This window comes from Pinus tabuliformis, chromosome X (assembly GCF_031772625.1).
Source record: "Pinus tabuliformis cultivar Carrire ecotype Pingquan chromosome X, CPIR1, whole genome shotgun sequence".
NCBI lineage: Eukaryota > Viridiplantae > Streptophyta > Pinopsida > Pinales > Pinaceae > Pinus > Pinus tabuliformis.
The window spans coordinates 1,735,704-1,752,098 of NC_142308.1; the positions used below are offsets into that span (position 1 = coordinate 1,735,704).

At 38.7% G+C, this 16,395-nt stretch overlaps 1 protein-coding gene across 1 annotated transcript in view; it reads right to left on the reverse strand.

Moving 5' to 3' along the window:
* The window catches only part of ATP3 (gamma subunit of Mt ATP synthase), a 151,517-nt gene that overhangs the window by 53,987 nt on the left and 81,135 nt on the right, over positions 1–16,395 (reverse strand). The window contains exon 5 of the mRNA XM_089446478.1: positions 14,892–15,019. Coding sequence (XP_089302604.1) covers positions 14,892–15,019 — 128 coding nt within the window. The remainder of the gene's footprint in view (positions 1–14,891; positions 15,020–16,395) is intronic.

Sequence of the window (16,395 nt, forward strand, 5' to 3'; positions counted from 1 at the left end):
TTGAAGCAAATTGATATAATTGTATCTCATTGGAGCATTGCATCATCATTAACATCCTTAAAATCTGCCTCCAAGCATAAGCTTGGTTGAATAGAAAGAGAAGACAGGCTTCTCCATTTTTCAATTTTAGAGCTTGACCCTTACTCAACAGTTAAAACAGGTGACCTTGCAGTTCTCTCGTGGCTAAGTCCCTTGTAGGAACAGAAACACTTGGGTCATTAATCAGGCTTTAGCCTCTTTCCCCAGCACTTCTTTCTACAACCTTGTTTAAGACTAGTTTCTAACAATTGAGAAGGCCTTCACCTTAGATTATACATTCTAATTAAATTTAACCAAGATCCCTGCATTTCACAAAGGTAGATCTTGCATTTCATTCATCTCTCATTTGATTATTGTAGCTAGAATTGTGGGCTGATTTATTTATTTGCAAGTTTCACTTTACATTCTTGTACTTGTCAATTCATGCTTATTGTATCTTGAATTGTTAAAGCATCTTCTATTTGAAGTACAAGTTTACATTTTCTTGCAAGTCTCATCTCAAGTTTTATCGCTCATATTTTTAGTTGCTTATAATCTATTGGTTTCTTGTACTAACACTTGTATTGCAGCATTGCTTTTCTGGTCACTTGAAGCATCTTTCTATTTTGCAAGTATATATATTTATTGAGCATTGTTTAAGGCACTGGTCTCTATCTGTTATTATCATTCCAATCCTAGTTAAATCTATATTGACATTTACATTGCTCACTAATTCTCACACTTGCTAAAACAATCTTAATTCAAGTTACATAGAGAAGTAATTGTCGTGCCCCTTAGTCTCCTAGAACTTGTTGTTTCAACAAGTTTTCCTTTCTTCATCATCTTTAGGGACTACCCCCCTTAAGCTTACCTAGGAGAGAGCTTAAACAGAGTGAGTAGGGAATAGGTGACAACCCCTGCTCTGAGTGGTGTGCCATAAAGATTATACCTTGTGGGATTGGAAACTTTTCCCACAATTAGGTATGCATCTTAGGCGACAAGGTTCATTCCTTGAGGATGTTTGATAATAAAACATATTTGGCTATCCTTGTATCAAGGGAATAAGAGTAGAAAGGGGATAAGCTGAGGGAGGCGGAATGTTGCAATATCAATGTAAATTGTACCGTGTGGATTTTCAAGTGGATTGGTGCTAGGAGAGTGGGTCAAAAGCTCTGTTTTCAAAACCGGCCGGCTCGGAACCGACTCGACCAAGTCCGAGCCAGACCTTAAAACTATGACTCGGCCTTAGATTCGGTTCGGTCATCCGGGTTAATACCAAGCCGGCCGAGTTGTCTAACAACTCAGCCGGTTCGGTATTAACCCGGTTGGCTCGGTCGAGCCCACAATAACTCAGCCGAGTTATTGACAGGAGCCCACGCAAACCTGAAAACTGTGATTTACAAATATACAAAAAGAGATTAAAAAAACAAAACAAAGGCCAAAATTATAACTAAAAATAGAACCAAAAAAAAAAAATTTGGGGGACTCCAAACCAGTTTATAGTTTGCCTATTTGGTCTTTGGGGTCCATTCCCCTCTCCTAAACCCTATTTAACCCACTCAACCCCTCTCATTCTCTCACAGCCATCTCATGCATTTAAGTGAGAATATCAGTGAGAGTTTGTGAGAAGTTGTTGAGTTTGTTTTTGGAGCAGCAGTGAAGAGTCTTGGGCAAGCATTGTAGCTGGAGTGAGGAGCTTATTAGGCAGCCATTTGTAGCAGCATTGAGGAGTTGATTTCTTGGAACATGCTTGAGGAGGCAGTTTGTGCCTGGACGTATTTTTTTTCACTTGTAAAAATATGTTTTTTCTTATTAAATTTTATGTGCAAATCTACAAATCCTAAAGAGTGTCTTTTGTGAAAGAAATGAACATTGAATCAATGTTTTTTTTTTTTTCATTTTCAGATTGTTTGCTTTCATTTCCAAGTCAAAAAATGGCACATAGAGTGAAAGATGTTGCTTGGGCATATGTTGAAATGGTTGATAGTCAAATGCATTGCAAATTTTGCCATAGGAAAATTAAGGAAGGTCCTTGGGGCATTAATAGGCTGAAACAACATTGGGCGGGGATTAGAGGCCAAATTACTCCATGTACCTCACCAGAAATTGGGGAGATAAAGGCTAGGCAAAAAGAGTTAGAGGTTGAAATTGGGAGGAAGAGGAATATACAAAAAAAAAAGCTAGCTACCAACCCCCATTTTGATTTTGAGGGTTCTTCCTCTATCCCTTGTACTGATGCATCCAACCCCTTCCAATATGTTCCTCCCTCTTTTGAGTCTATTCAAGAAAAGGAAAAGGGTAAAATGAAAAAGGGTGATATGAATATCAAAAGTTATTTCACTCCCTCCTCTCCATCAGATGCACATGGTCCTCAACCTAGCATAAGTCATTTGCAACCCACTTTAGATGACCATTGGAAGAAAGAATTGAGGGAGACTGCTTGTGACTACATAGCTAGATGGTGGTATGATGCTGATATCCCCTTCAATGCTTCCCGTTCACCATATTATGAGCCTATGTTTCATGCCATACATGCTACTGGAAAAGGCTTCAAAGGCCCTACTATGCATGAGCTAAGGGGGTATCGTTTGCAAAAATAAATTGCCTCCATTAATGAGTATTTGAAAGATTTCAAGGACTCATGGGCAAGAACAGGATGTACCATCATGTCAGATGGATGGACTGATCAAAGAAATTGTACCGTCATAAACATTCTTATCTTCTACCCACGGGGAACCATGTTTCTAAAATCAGTCGATGCATCTGATAAGGTAAAAGATGGACAATTGTTGTTTCAGCTATTGGATGAGGTTGTTGAGGAGGTGGGGGTGGCTAATGTTGTTCAAGTCATCACAGATAATGCCTCTAACTATGTTCTTGCTGGTAAAATGTTAGAGGAAAAGCACAAAACCATCTTTTGGACCCCATGTGTTGCACATTGCATAGACCTCATGCTTGAGGATATTGGCAAATTAGATTGGGTCAAAAACATTGTAGATCGTGCCAAAAGCATAACAAAATTTATCTACAATCATTCATGGATTTTGAGCCTAATGAGGAAAAGCACAGGGGGCAGGGATATTATTAGGCCTGCCATCACTAGATTTGCTACTCATTTTTTGACATTGCAATTTATGCTTTCACAACATAGAAACTTGCAAAAGATTTTTCCCAGTAAAGAATGGAATCAAAGCCAATGGTCTCACAAACTGGAAGGCAAAGAATTGAAAAAGAAAGTTAATGAAGAAATATTTTGGAGAAAAGCAACAGAGATTGTGAAGCTTGCTAAGCCATTGGTTAAGGTGTTGCGGTTGGTGGATGGGGAAAGATTGGCTATGGGCTTCATTTATGAGGCTATGGATCAAGCAAAGGAGCAAATAAAGAGGGCATACAAGGATAAAGTGGCTAAGTATGGGCCCATTTGGGCAATCATTGATGAAAGATAGAACAATCAACTCCATCGCCCTATACATGCAACTAGGTATTTTTTGAACCCATGGTATCATTATAAAGCTAAGGCGACGAGAGCTTTGAAGGGGGAGGTTAGAGATGGATTGATTGACTGCATTGATCGCATGATCCCATTGGAGTGTGATTAGCTGGAGATACACCGACAGGCCACAACCTTCAGCAGTGCCTCAGGTACCTTTGGGAAGAACCTAGCAAAGATTGCAAGGGAAGTAGATGAGCCAGGTAAACAAAGATTTCAATTTTCAAATTCTTAATACTTATTTCGTTAAATCGTTTATAATTTGAAAGTTGGATATAATTTGTAATTTTGTTGAGCTAACTCATTACACTCCTATGTTTTTTGCAGCACAATGGTGGGAGGCTTTTGGTAGCCATTGTCCTGAATTGCAGAGGTTTGCAATTCGTATTTTGAGTCAAACTTGCAGTGCTATTGGGTGTGAGCGCAATTAGTCTGTCTTTGAGAGGATTCACACAAAGAAGAGAAAACGTTTGGATCAAAAACGGTTAAATGATCTAGTCTATGTCCAATACAACCTCCAGCTCAAACGCAACCAATAGCTGAACAAAAGACCTGATTCAGATCCCATTGTGTTGGAAGACATTGATCCAACATCAGATTGGGTAGTGGAGAGTCATCCAGCAGAGTTTGATTCTGAAAAGGATCTTGATTTGGATTTACAGGTGGAGGCAACACTCGAACATAATTTTCAGTTGAATGCAGATCATGATCCACTTGTACCAGCCTCAAGGCCAGCCCCAAGTCCTCCAGTTGCAGGGGCTTCTTCTGTGGAGCCATGACAAAAGCGCATATCTCGTCTATCTCAACTGGCAGCTGCTGCACAGCCTACTAGTGCTACCACTTCTACAGTTGCAGTTGGAGATGATGATGAGGAGGAGCCATGGGGCCCCCTGTCTGACTCTGATCTAGAGGTTGATCCAGATGATCTTGGCTCCTCTAGCAGTAGCCAGTGACGCCACTAGCCAGCAGTACTGGTCACAATTTACTTTTGTTGTAGATGCCATTTCTAGCCTCCTTGGTTATGTGTTTTTGTTTTGATCTCTATATCATCATCATGTATGTATTGGACAGTGCACTGGGTGCCATTTTGATATAATGGATATATATATGAGCCTGCTTTGATCATATGTTGTCCTCTATCTATATTCTAACGCTGTGTGTTTGGAAACATGAATGAAAATATTTAAAATTATGTTTTTTTATAAAAAAAAAAAATATTTAATGTATTTTTTACAACGACCGAGTCATTGAAATCGAGCCAACCGAGTCGATACCAAGTGAAGCTAATGATGGACTGACATCCATGTTGCACAAAAATATGTTTCAAGTTGATGTATCACAAAAGTCTCGCAAGTAATTATGATTGATGTTAACTGATGGATGTAAGCATTGATGTCAAAGTTGTCATCAAAATTCTAATAGGTACAATCCTACTTGTTAAAGGGCTCTTTAAAACTTAAATTTGTTGGCATTTCTATTAATCACCACAACCTTAACAACTACTCCTTAGATGCCTCTTGTAGAGTCTTACCCTCCAAGAATGGAATTCAACAATATGAATAGAGAGGATGCTTCCGATAGCACATCCAGGTAACTTGGAAAACTCCCCCCAGAGACATAGCCACTTCTATTTCAAGTACTTCATGCAATTGATGGTTGGCGTTGTTGCCAAGGACGCCTATATTCGAAAACATTGGACACATAGCATTAAGATTCTTATTGGCAAGTTCTGTAGGAATTTACAGGGTAAGTTCCTCAGACAGAACACCAAAGGACACCGCTCACAAACAGATCACAGATCAATACACCAGTATTATTGACGTGGTTAAAACCCTCAAAGAGGGAAACTATCCACGGCCTGAGCCAACGCGGCCACTTCAGACAATTTATTAATAAAAGAATGAAAATTTACATAAGCTTCTCTCATGAACAGTTACCCTACAAATGACCCTCCATGCTCTTTAAATAGAGATCATGGACCAATCGGGTGTTAAGCCATGGATCAAGTGTCGGTAATACCAAGGAGAGAATGAACCGTCGGATCACTACATATCGTGACTGTCGGATTGTAAGTTACAAAAAGTACATAGTAAAGAAACACACTTTACCTAATTCTATACTAGACCAAGTTATACTTAACTACTTCCTATGTGTCGGAATATCCTAACATCCCCTCTCAAGAACAACTTGGGATAGGATTGAAGGATGCACAAATATGACACAATAGGAGAAGGAAGGAGGCACTAGAGCCTATCCCCCCTTAGTGACAACTTCCTGAACTCCAACCATAAATCGAAGTTTAGTAAACTTCGCCCCTGTGAGAGCCTTTGTAAAGATGTCTGCAACTTGATCATCTATTGAACAATATTGCACTTCAAGAACATGGTCATGAATGAGCTTTCTGGTGAAGTGCATGTGCAGTTCAATGTGTTTGTTGCGCTGATGTTGGACTGGATCTTTGCATTGTTGAATGGCACTTTGATTATCACACCAAAGTGTAGTCGGATGTTGTTGTTGAAAGCCAAACTCTGACAGGATCTGACGAAGCCACAAGGCTTCCTTACTAGCTTCTACGGCACCACGATACTCTGCTTCTGCTGAAGAAAGAGAAATGGCACCTTGTTTCTTGCAAGCCCATGTAATAGGTCCTAACCAACCAATAGAGGAGATGCTTCGGCACTGTAATGAATCCCAAACTGAACTGTACCTCGAACAAAATGAAGTATTCTTTTAGCTGCTTTCCAATGACTTTCATATGGGTTTTGCATAAACCGAGCAACAAGGCCAACAGCAAAGGAAAGGTCAAGACGAGTATGGGTTAGATACAAAAGTTTTCCTACAAGTTGACGGTATAAGGTAGCATCAACTTCAGGGGAAGTACAAGTGACTGAAAGTTTGGCTCCAAATTGAAAGGGAGAAGGGGCTGGCTTACAGTCTTCCAAGTGAAAATGGCGTAGAAGATCACGGTCATACTTGGACTGGGAAAGGGAAATAACTTCCTTGGATTGCAAGACTTGAAGACCAAGAAAATAATACAAGTGTCCTAAGTTTGTCATTTCAAACTTCTTTTTAAGGCTGGACTTCACATCGTTGATAAGGTTTGGATCACTACCAGTGAGGATAAGATCATCAACATAAAGAACAAGAATGATAAGAGACTTTCCCACTTTCTTGGTGTAGAAAGTATTGTCAGAATGACACCTAGAAAGGTCAGATTCTAAAAGAAAGCTATCCATTTTGGCATACCAAGCCCAAGGAGCTTGCTTGAGACCATAAAGAGATTTCTTAAGCCGACATACAAGGCTGGAGTCTGTTTGTATAAAGCCAATAGGTTGTTCCATATAGATTTCTTCATGCAAGTCCCCATGCAAGAAGGCAGATATAACATCCATCTGATGGACTTCCCATTTGAAAGAGGCAGCAAGGGAAAGAACAAGGCGGATAGAGTTCATTTTGGCAACAAGGGAGAAGGTTTCAGTATAGTCAATGCCTTCAACTCGTGAAAAACCATTAGCAACAAGACGAGCTTTATGTTTATCAATGTTTCCATTTGGTCCATACTTGGTTCTATAAACCCATTTGCATCTAACAAGTTTTCGTCTCTTTGGTAGAGGAACAAGATCCCATGTATCATTTCCCAATAATGAACGATATTCTTCATTCATAGTTGCGTCCCAATCTGGATGGCCTGAGGCTTCTTCAAAGGTGTCAGGATCATAATTCGATGAAGCTTGAGCTAGTAAAGAAGAGGCTCTATCGAACTAAGAATGTGTACGTCATTGATCTGTAGGATCACCGGTAAGATCACCTGTTGCATCTCGAGTAGCACGGACCCATTTTGGAAGCTGAGGAGCTGAAGGAGGATCCTGAGAAGGTGGGGGAGGATTGTCATCCTCGCTTTCATCATCTGAAGAAGAAATATTTTCAAAAGTAGAAGAGATAGGGAGAGGTGGCACATCCGTCGAACTAGGCTTGTAGGCCGATATATTTTCAGCAAACTTTAGATCTCTTCTAATGATAACATTTTTGGACTTAAGTGGAATAAGTCTATATCCTTTGACATCTTCAGAATATCCAACAAAAATACATTTTTCACTCTTAGGTTCTAAAGCTTTATGTTTCTCATCTGGAATATGGGCCCATGCTTCACTTCCAAAAACACGAAAGTGACATCTGGTTTAATTGAGCTCCATGCTTCTTCTGGAGTGATATTCTTTAAAACCTTAGTAGGAGTGCGATTTATTATGTAATTTGCACAGTTAATTGTTTCTGCCCAAAAATTAAGACTAAGTCCTTTAGATTGAAGCAAACAATTAGCCATTTCCTTTAAGTTGCAATTCTTCCTTTCAGCTACACCATTTTGTTGTGGAGTATATGGAACAGTATGTTGCATTTGAATTCCATTCTCAGTGCAAAAGTTGTGAATTTGTTGTTAACATATTCTCCGCCATTATTAGATCTTAGCTTAAGAATTTGATGTCCAGATTGTTTTTCAACAAAGGCCTTAAAGGTCGAGAACATGTTAAATACTTCACTCTTGAGTTTTAAGAAGTATACCCAAGTGTGTCTGGAGAAATCATCAATGAAAGTTAAGAAATACTTGTAGCCAGAGAATGAAACAACTGGAAGTGGACCACATAAATCACTATGCACAAGCTGTAAAGGGGTTTAGGCGTGCCAAGAGGCACATTTTTCAAAACTATGCCGATGATGTTTTCTGAGTACACATGCCGAACAAACACCATCTCTGCAAAATACCATTGGAAGATCTGTCACCATATTTTCTTTACATAGATTCTGAAGGGAGCGATAGTTTAAGTGACAAAATCGCTCATGCCAAAGTTTGCTCACTTCATCGTTATGAGCAACAAATATCGAGGGAAGATTGGATGACCCAAAGTTGTGAAACTTATGCAACCTTGTAGAATCATCAGCAATGCCAGTAGCTAAAATCTGTCTAGGATCTCTTAGGTCCTTAATTACAACATCGTGAGGTGAAAATTTAACAATTTTACCTTCACCTGAATGAGTTATCTGATATACAGATAGAAGGTTGCAGGATAAGGTTGGAACACATAATACATCATTAAATTGACCATTGTCTATATGAACAGTTCCAGTCCCTACAACACTAAGAGATCTATCATCACCAACATATATATTTTTGGTGTTACAATCATTTAAAGAAGAAAACATGGCTTTGTTTTTGGCCATGTGATAAGAAGCTCCAGAATCAATGAGCCACTCATGAGAATAAGAAGAAGAAGATACATTTAGTGCATAGCCAGACCGAGATGCTGGACAACCACATGCAGAAAGTGTTATTCCTGAAGATAAAGTTGAAATCGAAGAGTGCTCCAAATGGATGTTATGCTTCTTCATTGTTGCTTCCAAGGCTTCCATCTTCTTGAAGCATTTGGATTCGAAGTGGCCATCTCGATTACAAAAGTGGCAATGTCTATCAGTCTTCTTCCCTTTGTTTTTATTTGTCTTATCATTTTGTTGAAATGATTTTTCATTTTGAGGCTGATATTGCTTAGGACCCTTGTTTGGTTTAGAACCATTCCTTTTAAGATACAACTTCTTAGGATTCTTTGAATTTGGTTGTTGCTGGGCAGCTAACGCTTTCTTAGAAGAGTTTCCAAGATTAAGAAGACCAAGGTGTAAGAGTTTTTCTTGTTCTCTTATTAAAGAATCACAAAATGAATCAAAGGAAGGGGACTTGTAGGCTTGTCCTTGAGAAATGAAGGCTTCTCTTGTAGAATGGAAGGTGGAAACAAACACAGAGTAGGCTGGTCCCAACTTAGTAAGAATGGAATGGATAAGGTTACTATATTCTTTCTTAACCTTGACACCTTCCAAGAGAAGTCTAAGGGTCTTGAACTTCGACAAAAAATCTTCAATGCAAGAAAAATTATTGGGGTCCAATGTAAGCAACTCATTTTCGAGTTGATGGGCTTTAAGTTCATTTTTAATTCCAAAAACTTTAGTAATATGTTTCATTGCTTCATCAGGAGTATCAAGTTCTGCAATATGGAATCTAAAATCTGGAGAAATAGACATCCCTATCAACCCTCGTGTTTGATCTTGCCTATTTTCCCATTTAGTTGCCTTATCTTCATCTTTCGATTTGGTTTCTTGGCCTGAGGCTATTCTGTAGAGACCTTTACTTCTAAGTAAATCCACAATGTAGGACCACCATTGGAAGTAGTTGGTGTTGTCAAGAACAACTTGGCATGGACTTTCCATTTTTAACAGAAACTAAAGCTATAGATGTTGAAACTAAGTGTTCCAATGGAAAGATCTCGAAAAATTAGGCTGGTTCAAAAAAAACAGCTCTGAAAACGGCTTCTGGATGAAGAAGTTATGGCTTTTTGAAGAAAAGTTGATGAAGATGCTGACGAAGTGCGGGAATGTGCAGAAATGAATGATAATGTTATATTAAAAAAAAATCTGCCCCCTTTCCAAACTTAATCTAATTAGCTCAACAAAAAGAAGACTTGAACTCAAGACCTCTACTCTCATAAAGTAGCTTTGGACCAAGTGAGCTAAACTAAAAGCTTAGTAATTTTTGGAAAAGAGGAAAGGGGGGTTTTTTTTTTAGTCACTGAAGCTTTGGGTTGCGTGCTTACTTGAGAAAGCTCTTTTTCCCTACAAAAACAAAAAACACAAAACCCAACACGGACATACAAAAAGAACAGACCTTACAGCTTGAAGTTAGCTTTAGCCGAAAACTAAATATTTTCCTCAATGTTTTTGATTTTCCGAAATCACACTAAGGCGGGGCGGAAAAGAGCATACGCATAAGAAAAAGCCTTCCTCTCTGTTTTTGATTTGCCGAGATCGCATAGAGTCGCAGGGCAAAGAGCATATGCAGAGATGAAAGGTATACATCCGGTAATAAAAAAAAAAACAAAGAGCTAAATAAATCGAAATAAACAGAGAGAAAATAACTAGAAACTGCAAATAAACATTGTATACCTCCAGATCTTAAAAATGACGTAGCTAGGGCTACCAGAAACCTTTTCACATGAAACGAAAGGGGTTTCTCACTGGAACAAATGCTCCTAACACAACAGAGCAATCCTCTCGGCCCGAAAGCAGTCAGAAACAGTAGATTTAGGAAACGGCAGTTGGATGCAGTTCTATCGGCTTCAGATTTGGATCACCAACGAACGCGGCCCTCAAATAGCTCTGATACCATGTAGGAATTTACAGGGTAAGTTCCTCAGACAAAACACCAAAGGACACCGCTCACAAACAGATCACAGATCAATACACCAGTATTGTTGACGTGGTTAAAACCCTCAAAGAGGGAAACAGTCCACGGCCTGAGCCAACACGGCCACTTCAGTCAATTTATTAATAAAAGAATGAAAATTTACATACGCTGCTCTCATGAACGATTACCCTACAAATGACCCTCCATTCTCTTTAAATAGAGATCATGGACCAATCGGGTGTTAAGCCACAGATCAAGTGTCGGTAATACCGAGGAGAGAATGAATCGTCGGATCACTACATACCGTGACCATCGGATTGTAAGTTACAAACATAGTAAAGAAACACACTTTACCTAACTCTATACTAGACCAAGTTATACTTAACTACTTCCTATGTGTCGGAATATCCTAACATAGGCACTTCTATTTCAAGTACTTCATGCAATTGATGGTTGGCGTTGTTGCCAAGGACGCCTATATTCCTAAACATTGGACACATAGCATTAAGATTCTTATTGGCTAGTTCATGATTCACTTAGAGTAGTTTTGAATTGGCAGAACTCATCACAATCCAAATCGAAGAGGATTTGTCGATTGTGCCACCAAAAAGGAATTGAGACGAAGGACCACCTCAACTCTATGTGTCCCTTTTATTATGATATATCAAAGGGAGATTCCATTGCCTTTACCAGAACTTTAAGGGGTACATGCAACTATCTTCTTCCTCTTTTAAAAACTAGATATGCCTGCCTCTTTTTATGAGAGTTGTTATAGCACAAGAGACATATCTTATTGGGACCTCTTAGGGTGGACCCCGTCAAGTGGATTACTACGATTCCCTCTAATCCAAATTTTCGATGATAACAACCAATAATCAAAGAACCATGAAAAATCAAACAACAAATCACTATAGCGATGCACCTCCTCTCAATCTTTGGCAAGCAAACACATCCCATGAAGCTTTTGAAAAGTTCTCCTCCTTAGTGCACACCAATTGCTTGGCTTCTCCTCATTAGGATGCCACTCTTTCATCATTGATTTTTTCCAACAACCTTGAGTGTTAGGGTTTTGGTGGATAATTCACAACTCCCTCCCAATACCACGCAATTATGTCCTCTCGTTGTTGGATTCTCCCCTAAGCAAATTATCAAGTAGTGTATTGGCTCCCAAATAATTGAAGATATAAAAAAGGGACAGATCCATCTTCCTCTTTCATATTTGTCTCTATCTCCAATATCCTTACAAGGACTTCCTCTCCCCCTCCAATATGCTTATGCTTTTGGCTACTTCTCTCATGCCATAGTTTGGGTTAAATCTCCCATTCAATGGTTTGGATTATCTTATTGTACTTTTCTTTTAGCTTCTCAAAGTTGCTTTGGCACTTCCATGGTTTGCCATTTCCCTCACTTAAATTTATTCTTTAACTAGCTCATGTGCCATGCCTCATCTTTGCCATTATATCATTACAACATGTCTTGAGAAGATACAATGCACAAGTTGATCAATTAGCATTTATGTTGAGGGACAATTCCTCAATGAAGCATAAGGAAACTTAATCTCCTCTTTCGCATGGAAGCCATAACTTACAAGCGCCATTGGTAATTAACTTGTAAGAGGTTAAGAGCATGTATTTCCTTGTAACATGTCACAAGTTTAAATCCAAAGTGAGGTCGAGTATGTACACCTGTATAGACTTTAGCAGTCACATCATTGTGCAAAGGCAAGTCCCTTGTCCCATAAGCAAAGGGGTCTCATACACCAATTTTGTGTCTAGGTTGGTAGTCACCTTAAAAATAGATTATTATTATTATTATTATTATTATAAGGTGTGAATGGAGGAATACTTGGCATGATCCCTCTCTTCCTCATCTTCCTTCATGTGTGTCCTTTGTAGGGAAATTCATCCTTGGCATGTGACAATTATAACACACTCAAAAGGTTAAGACTCCATTTCATGAGCTAGAATTCAATGTCTCTTTGCCGAACGTTGTAAAAACTGAAGGGGGGGAATGAAGCACCTACTATTCTTTTGTTGTCTCTCATTCACTTCATAGATAAAATCTTTATGCTTGTCTTCCACAGTGGAATATTTCAAAGGCTTAGTGGCATCAAAATCCTCAACGATGAACAACAATGGGAACATAAAGTCTCCTTGGTAAAAAATTCTTCAATTTTGAGATGAGGTGGATAGGTTGGGATCAGCACTATCTCTTAAGGATGGCCAACTTATTGAAATTCATCAACCTATTAGAACCATTAGAGTAAAATTTTACCCCATGACAGAGGGTAAGATGGAGATGTATTTCGACAGCTTGCAACTCTAAGACAATGCATATAGAAGGTGAGAAATGAACTCATTTGATCACACAAGTTATTCATAGTGAAGTGGAAGAATTACGAGGAACTCTCACCTGCCCAAACTAGTTGGCAATGAAAAGAAAGAATTAAAGGGAAACCTCAAACCCGGCACTAGCTAGTGAGCAATTCACCCAACCCGCAGGCACTCAAGATGCACAAAGCAGAAATAAATTTGCAGAAGAGTTCAACCCCTTGAAGATGTATATTGTTGAAAATGTAGCAAGGAATGGCTTCTTTGACTTGTGCCTTAGTCAAAGATGCCAATTCGAATTCAGCCTCATAGTTACTTGAGCTAGCTGTTAGTAACACATGTGATGTGGCCTAACACTGAGTTATTGTCAGTTTTTTCGAGTTAGATGGCTTTCAGTGAGTTGTGGACTAGTTGATGGCTAAAATTAGCTATCTAGTGGAGTTAACTCTAGTGCCTGTGAGTTAACTGATCTCTAGTTCTAGAATAGAGATAGACACGAGTTTAGTTGAGTAGTTGACTTTGTGTTAACTCAACTTACTCTCAGTTAACTGCAGCAGCTACTAAATTTAGCTCTAGTAGTTCATATAATTTGAATTGCCTTTTGAGATTGGAGGAAGGCACAATTGTAATTCATTATTGTATACAAGTTTTGGTGTACAGGCTTGAGGATCAAGCAGGGCAATTTCTCTTGGGATTTGTGCAAATAAATAGAAGAATTCCTATTTTTAGGGGCAGATTTGCGCTAGGAAATAGGAGCTCCTAGCAGGCCTTATTTGCCTAAGTGTTGGGAAAGTCTTCTAGAGCGTTGATCAGTATTGCTGGGAGCTTCAGGGTTGAGGCAGATTCTATGCAATAGATCAGATTGCTCAGTTGATTTAATACAAGCAAGAGGGGTTTTTCCTAGTTGGGTTCCCCAGATAAATTTTGTGTTCTATGTGTGATTGTGTTTTTATTCATTGTTTTCTTTCCGCAGATTTTTGGTAAAGAAATCTTGTGTCTTTTGTGGTCAGTTTGCTCTCATTAGCAGTTGCAAGGTTCCAAGGATTTTCTATATATATCATCCACACCAGTAAATGTATTTAAGACAGTCAAATTAGCAGGGAGTTCCAAAAAAGTTTACACTAGCAGTTTAACTTGTAATCCAATAAGCAAAGAGTAGGCAACCAAGAATTGTCTTGGGACTACTTGTGCACATAGGTGATTTCTCAAGTTTCTGTCATTTTATCTTGGGCTCTTTATATATTCCTATAATATATTATCTGGGTACACTGCAGTCCCTAATTTCTTGGTTAATATAAAATAGTCGTTACTATAAACAATAGCATTCACAAGTGATCATGGTACTCCCATAGTCAGATGATGATTGCCAGTATTTTCTGGTCCCATTGACCTATTCTTTGGTCATTTATAGCAATAATTACAATCATCTTATCTCATTATTATCTCAACACTTCAGAAGTCAGTTTTCTAAAATTAAATATTTCTAACAAGGACACATTGCTCTCAACAAGAGATAAAAGTGTCATGTAAACATGCTAGTGCAGAAGGATGTATTCGCATACATGTCTAAATTTACTTCTCCAAAACAAAGCATCAAATCCAAGTATGACAGCATTTTTTAAAAAGCTTAAAATTTCTTTGCATGGGTCAATATTTTAGATGGTAATTCATCAAACTGACTTTTGACATTGCTTAAAAAGTACCAGATCATCTTTCCTTTCATTGCTTCGGTGTCAGATATCAACTCTACAAGAAACAAAAACAATAACAGCTGTTCCTATTCACTAGAATTTTTAAAAATGAAAAAGTAAAACGAAAATGATCAAGTTACCTGTGTAAAGTTAATCGGATTCTTTTGCATTTCTCCTACAGACAGGCTAATATTTTTGCTTGAATCACGCTGCAATAGTGACTTGCCCTTTTCGCCAATTACAACATATTTTGGCTCTTTCTCTGGACCTGAAGCAAGTAATTAAAATCAAAATAGCTCAAAAATTGACAAATAAAAAATTGATACCGTAGTTGTCCTTTTCTTAAGACTGGTTTCAAAATATCATCACATGTTGCAGGCATTAAATAATTTCAATTTAATACATTAGATAACAAAATGTGATACCGTGCTTCACAGTCCCAAACACAGTGTCAAAAACTACCCTTGGAAACAGATTCTTACAAATAGCCTTACATGAAATCAGATCTAAGAAAATCAAACAAACTAACCTCAAAAAGTTCTAGTCAGATTGTTGTTTTGCTAGTTTTACCTCGGAACTCTAATCATGATGTAACAGTACCAATTTCTAGTATTTCATCCTGGGGATGTAGTCGCCATACTTCCCAACCACAGCTATTCAGAACAAACTTAACAAGATCTTATCAAATGCATCTAAAATTGGTTAAAAGTGGATTTCTCCATCTGGTTCACATTAATTTTTTCTTATCACTCTTAAAGATCTAAATAGCCAAGATTATAATGCTGCAAGTTTCTTTCCTTTATCATGTGAATCAAAGGATATTAGAAAGGATGCTTCCCAATTTCGTGTTAACTGCATCAAATTTAGGAACATTGGGATGTGAAAATAATTCCTATAATCTTTTACTCAGACTAACATTTGTACCTACATATGCCACAAGGTGAAAGACTTTCATCATTTGGAACGCAGCACTCAAATCCTACCCTCACACCACCCAGCTCACTTCCACCACCGCCAAATACAAATCCTGTCCTAACTCCTATGGACCACTGGTATGACAAAGAATGCAAGGCCCTCCACCACCAGCTTTGCTACACACTCACCCATGCTCACTCTTCTTACCCCAACAACAAGGCCTCCTATCACCATCTTCTCCAACACAAGAAACGCCTCTTGGTCTCTTACAAGAGACAAGACTTGTGGACCTCCTTTATTCACTCCCCTAGCATTTTTAGTGCACAATCTTCCCCCACCACCTCCGTCCCCCCTCCCATCTAACCTTAACCCTGGCTCCCTATTCTCACACATATCCACCCGTTATGACATCCCTAGGCAGCCCTAGATTCAAGTTACATCTACACCTCCTCCATGCTTCTTGTTCACAAAGAAAGACATCAAAGAGGCCATGTGGGTGATGAATAGCAGAAAAGCAATAGACAAGGATGCCTTCAAGGCAAAATTATTTAAACACCCCTATGGTTTCGTACTTGGTTTTCCATTGGCGTAGTCACATCACATCATTCATCTGATACATAAACCATGACCCAGCTATAATCCCAATAACTTCATGGCGATCATGGTGGGCCACATGTTCTCAAAGCTCTATGCTACATCTCTCCACGCAAGCTCTCTAGGAAGCTTGAG